The following is a 5,091-nucleotide window of genomic DNA, read 5'->3' as shown; positions in this document are numbered from 1 at the left end:
AGATGTTTCATAAAAGGAAACTAAAGCACCAGAAGTGATAGTTTAAATAGCTGCTGAGCTGTCAAGACCTTCAGAAGATTGCTTAGCTGCTTTTACCAGGGTAAGAGTTATCACTTTATAGACTGCAACCTTTACAAGCAAAAATAATCCATCTTCAACTAGTAAACAAAAACTAAAACCAGTGCATGTTTCTTTGGCTAATTCTGGAAATAAATTATTGAAAGTAGATTAGGAATTAGGCATGCAATTATGTCATGTTAGGCAGTTACATGTTTGCATGGCTGGTTCATGTCAGTGTTGCTGGGGAGAAGAATGAAGAATGGTTTTAGTGACAGCTGACAGATAAATCTTAAAATTATGTGGTTGGACAACGAAGGGAAAACTTGCATCCCTGCCTAGGGGGAAGATCACAGCACAAACTCATCAGACCTTAGATATGCTGCACAAGTGTGAAGCTATTACAAGTGAATTGTATAGGAAACTAGACTTTAAATGTTGCTGCTTACAGAATTATTTAATAGGTAACAATTAGTAGTTTAGTCAGTTGGAAAATAAGTACCTCACAAGTATATATTTAATCATATAGGTGGTCTTTACTTTGCTCAAGACCAATGTATTGGCAAAAAATGGTAAATATTTTCTTTATTTAGTACTGAAATACAAAAATCATAACACTTAGCATTTACTTACTCTACTTCCTTTCTGCTCATTTAAGCTGTAGCCAGGCACTGTGCACTAGTTCTCTGAACTCCTACTTACTGTAGAAGGGAGAGATCTAGTATAAAGTCTTAGCACTCATAGCTCCAACCCTGAATGCTCTCTGGCCTACAAGGTTACATTCAAGACAACAAACATCAGGCAAAGCATAGTAAATATCTAGCTTATACACAGACCTCAATTTCCTATGTATTAACTTGTCTGAGAGGACCAACAGGCTGGACACACAAGGCAGTTGTCAATCTCATGCTGTTTGCCTCAGCCCAACCGGGACATATATGAACACTTTATGACCATTACCAACTGGCCTTAGCAAACTAGAAAGGAAGTTAGAGACCTGGGATTTTTCTGCCCTGGGTTGTAGAGCATGCACCCTTTCTCAGGTATGCTTGACCTTGCATTTAGACTGGCCCAAGAGTAGTCGCAGTTTAGCTAAGGCCTGTATAGCTTCAGCTATCTAGTTAAGTGAAAACCAACTTGCTATCTGAAACAACAGAAATACCTGTCAATAAGTTGCATCCAAGAATTTGCAAAGTTTATCTCCTAGCCCCTGGCTGATATCTACACATAAATGAACAGAGTGACTATGATAAAACAAAGGTGCTTAATAAGCTATTAGAAGTTCATACTGTAGCACTTTAGGGCAAAATGTCTGCTTGTCTTTGCTGGGCATGATGTTGAATTACAGCTAGTTATGGAGTTGAGTTGCAGGAGTTAAGAGTCCAACTTTGGACAGCCAGCATGAAAGGAAAGAAGATGCTGCAGGAGTGAGTTTCCAATCGGTTTCTCAGCATACATCTTCCAACAGTAAGCCTTTTTAGTGTGAAGATTTGCTGAAGTGACTCACTGTATCTGAGAGATTGCTAGTTCGGTCAGTAGCATCAGCACTCCGGTTAGGTATTGGCTTTGTAGAAACTGTAAGACAAAAAAAGCATGTTAAAACAAAAATTGTAGTTGCCAGATTTCCACACCCTTGATGGTTGGAAACCAACTACCCAGTAAGTATTCCATGTGATTAGTCAGCTTCTCTGTTGTTGTTTGCAAGGTACCTTTTGTTACCATTTTGACCCTGGATTTGGAGAAGACACATGCCTACATGCTGCTCCTTTCAGAGCCCTCTAACTTCTGCTCCTGTCCCATGTGAAGCAGGGTACCTAAGAAATGCCCTGCTCCTACTCCAGCTTTTTGGAAGGGGAGAACCCTAGGACTTCTGTTCCTTCGGCTACCTCTCTCCTTCTGTAGGAAGGCGACTATGCCAGTTTCCTTGAATACCCATATTTTCCCATACTGAATATATGTCTGACTTGAAGTCATCCCTATTATGGAAGAGCCATGACTGAGTTTACACAAAACACTTTCCAGAAGAGAACCCTTCTTCAGAAAGCCTATTCAGTTGAGTATCTCTTGTGTTTACTTACCTGCAACATAAAAAGTTGTTTCATCCACTTTTTAACTACTACAGGTAAAAACAGGCAATGTAACACTAACATGTAGTGGTTTGCAGTTGTCCTACTGAAGGCCGAAATTAAGAGATGCTTCCCAGCAAAGCTTATTTTCTTTCATTTGATGAACTCATGCTCCAGGAAAGAGGTACATGAGTGAGGTCCCAGTTGTAGCCTCTAACGTTCCCTCTGTACCCAGAACAATGAAGTCAGCACATCATAGACAGACTAGATTTAAGGAATTGCATTTACACAAACTGTTCTTTAACTCAGAAGACCATATTGTATTGCTTGAAGAAACTTCAGGAAGGATTAATCCTCTATGGTTTTAAAGCATACTGTAGATACCTCTATAGGGAAACCAGCACCTTAATGAAAAGAGGTACAAGTGAAGTAGTTTAAGATGTTTTGACTCTTAAGATCATCTGTTGTCTCTTGGCTCACCCACACCCCAGTTTTTTATATAGCGGGTTAATTATGTGTCTTCTGTCTGTCCCTTAATAACTGCAATACTAGAAAACTAACTTTTTTTTTAAGGTTTTTGATTAAGTTTGGGATCTTTTAAGCCTAAGTTTTGGCCAATGGGCAAAGAAACTTTCCTGTTCATACCGCAGCTCATATACCTATTTCTAGCCCAAGACTAGGGTTATTAGCTTCTGCTGCAATACAGTAGTAAAATACTGTATTGATAGCTGCTCCAACACCAGAGCTAATTATGACTAAGAAAAGGTTTAACTAACTTCTTGTAGGAAATTATGCATAAGAAACATGAAACCTTCATTTTTAAAAGTAAGGCATTTCTAGTCGGGTACAGCTATTTTATTTGTCCAGCATTAGTTAGGACAACATGCTACTTAAAACCTCACCTTTATAATCCCATCACAGTGTGCTGAGGCAATTGCTGTAGAAACTTTCACCAGTTTTGTAGCTGACAAGTGGATCTTAAAGTGTCTATGGAAGTGAGAGTAAAGGCAGTCCATAAAGACATCCACCTCTTCTTGAGTGATCTCTCCTGGAGTTTTTTGGACTGTGTCCCACAGAGCTTTTGCATCCTCCGGATGAATAGCATATGAAATATTCAGAGGCTGGGGCAGACAGGGGACAGAGAAAACAAGTTCCATGGCAGATGCAGTTTTGTCCACTTTGCATCCGGTCCACATAGCTGCCATCCAACTGAGATTGAGAGGGCTGATGGCTAAACGGCGGAAGCAGCAATCAAAAGTCTTCTGAAACCAACTTCCAACAATGGATGTGTAGCTCTCTCCCCCATTAGCAAGAAACAAAGGTAAACAAGTGAAGTCCTCTGGCACGTTCTCAGAAAGATCATCTCCAGACACACAGCAGAACCAGCCCGACCATATCAGTTTCTCTTCTGAGTTTTTTGAGGAAGCTGCTGATCTCGAAGAAAGCTGGGATGGGGAAAAGAAGCATTTGAATGCTACAGAGCAAGTTTGACTTTTTTTAGTCAAAGATGATTTCTGTTTTATAATTTCAAGTGTTTGGTAGAAGATTTTTCTCAGGACCTCGCACGCAACATTCTCTTCTATAAAGCTCATAGAGTTATTCAGTCTATCCATTACATCCCTAAAAAGATGTGGGCAATTCTGTCAAAAACAGCAGGAAAAGCACTTTTTACTTCATTAGGAACAGTCCTGAAATCTGAGTTTATGCTGCTTAAGAAGAGCCAATCCATGGTACATCCTATAACCATTGTCACACTGAACTTGGCATTTCAGTAACATCTTTCACTTCAGGCAAAGCATTTCAGAAATATTAATTAGACTTGAGCTATGGCCAAGAGGTAGGATTATACCAACTTTATCCAGGAAGCTAAATAACCTGGCTTGAGTTCTTGCAGTAAATTGACTGCTGAACTAAAAAATTACACAAAGATTTCTCCTTATAGTCTTACTCTGATCTCATCAAAGAGTTGAGCTCCAAATTGCAATTAAACATATCCATTGCTTATGAGATTTTCTGTTCCAGTTAAAAATAGACAGAACTCACTTTCATTAAATCTCAACAGATACTACAGTAATTATTTCATACAGCTAGGGTTTAGTATTTTTTTTTAAGAGACAGAGCAAAAGCAACTTGTAAAATGCAAGTCTCAATTCTAGTTATCAAAACTGCTATGAAGACTCCTTACCTGCACGAGAATCGCAGCCTGGTCTTGGTCACTACCTTTCAGGTCTGGAAGGCTGGAGACAGACACTTTGATGTCCAGCTCAACCCCTACTTCCACCGCCAATCCCTTCTGCTTCTCGGCAGCAATAAAAGCACTAAGCAGTCTAGCGTAATCCCTCAGACGAGCGTCAGAGAATCTGTACAGAGGGGTCACGCTGTATAAGGTCCACTGCTTGCGCAGTAGAAATGCTGTTCTCTGGGGATCTGCGTTTTCCTAAAAAAAGAGTTAAGAAAATAATATTAAACCCCAACAAACAGGGATAGCTTCCCCCTTCAGGGCTTGCAAAGGGACCCCCGGCCCGCGCGGCCCGGGCCCTGTGCTCGAGCAGGGGTGGTTTTCCCGCCTAGCAGTGCCGCGGGAGCGGTGCCGACCAGGAGGCGGTAGCGCTGAGGCGGCGGCGAGTCCCGCCGCCGCGGGGAACGGAGGGGAGCGAGCTCGGCCGAGGGACAAGGGCCGGCACCGGCGGGGCAGCCCGGCTGAGGGGACAGGTAGGCCCCACCCCCACCGGCCCTACCTGGGAGCGCGGCGCTGGTGGGAGCAGCCGACCGCTGGGGCTGAGCCCGAACCGCCCGTGCGCCCGCCCAAACGTCGGCCCCCGCGACAGCCGCCCGATGCTGGGGAGCGTCCGCACCGCCCCGTCTGCCGACTCCATGGCCGGTGCTAACCCCGGCGCCGCTCCCCGCCGGGCTCCGTTTGAACCCCCTTCCCGTCAGCCCCCGCGGCGCGCTGGGCGGGGCGCCGCCC

The 5,091-nt window shown here is 43.4% G+C and overlaps 1 protein-coding gene across 1 annotated transcript; it reads right to left on the bottom strand.

Annotated features, from left to right (window-relative positions):
• Positions 1 to 612: 612 nt before the first annotated feature.
• On the bottom strand, positions 613 to 5,014 carry CENPL (centromere protein L). The gene is made up of 4 exons (XM_076339724.1): positions 4,862 to 5,014; positions 4,309 to 4,560; positions 3,026 to 3,568; positions 613 to 1,632 (listed from the first exon to the last, which is right to left on the bottom strand). The coding sequence occupies exons 1-4, from the start codon at positions 4,997 to 4,999 to the stop codon at positions 1,561 to 1,563; spliced, it is 1,005 nt and encodes a 334-aa protein (XP_076195839.1). The 5' UTR covers positions 5,000 to 5,014; the 3' UTR covers positions 613 to 1,560.
• Between the last annotated feature and the right edge of the window lie 77 nt (positions 5,015 to 5,091).

This window comes from Aptenodytes patagonicus, chromosome 5, assembly GCF_965638725.1.
Source record: "Aptenodytes patagonicus chromosome 5, bAptPat1.pri.cur, whole genome shotgun sequence".
Classification (NCBI taxonomy): Eukaryota; Metazoa; Chordata; class Aves; order Sphenisciformes; family Spheniscidae; genus Aptenodytes; species Aptenodytes patagonicus.
The sequence above is the reverse complement of the archived record's forward strand: the minus strand, read 5'-3'. Positions and strand labels throughout refer to the sequence as shown.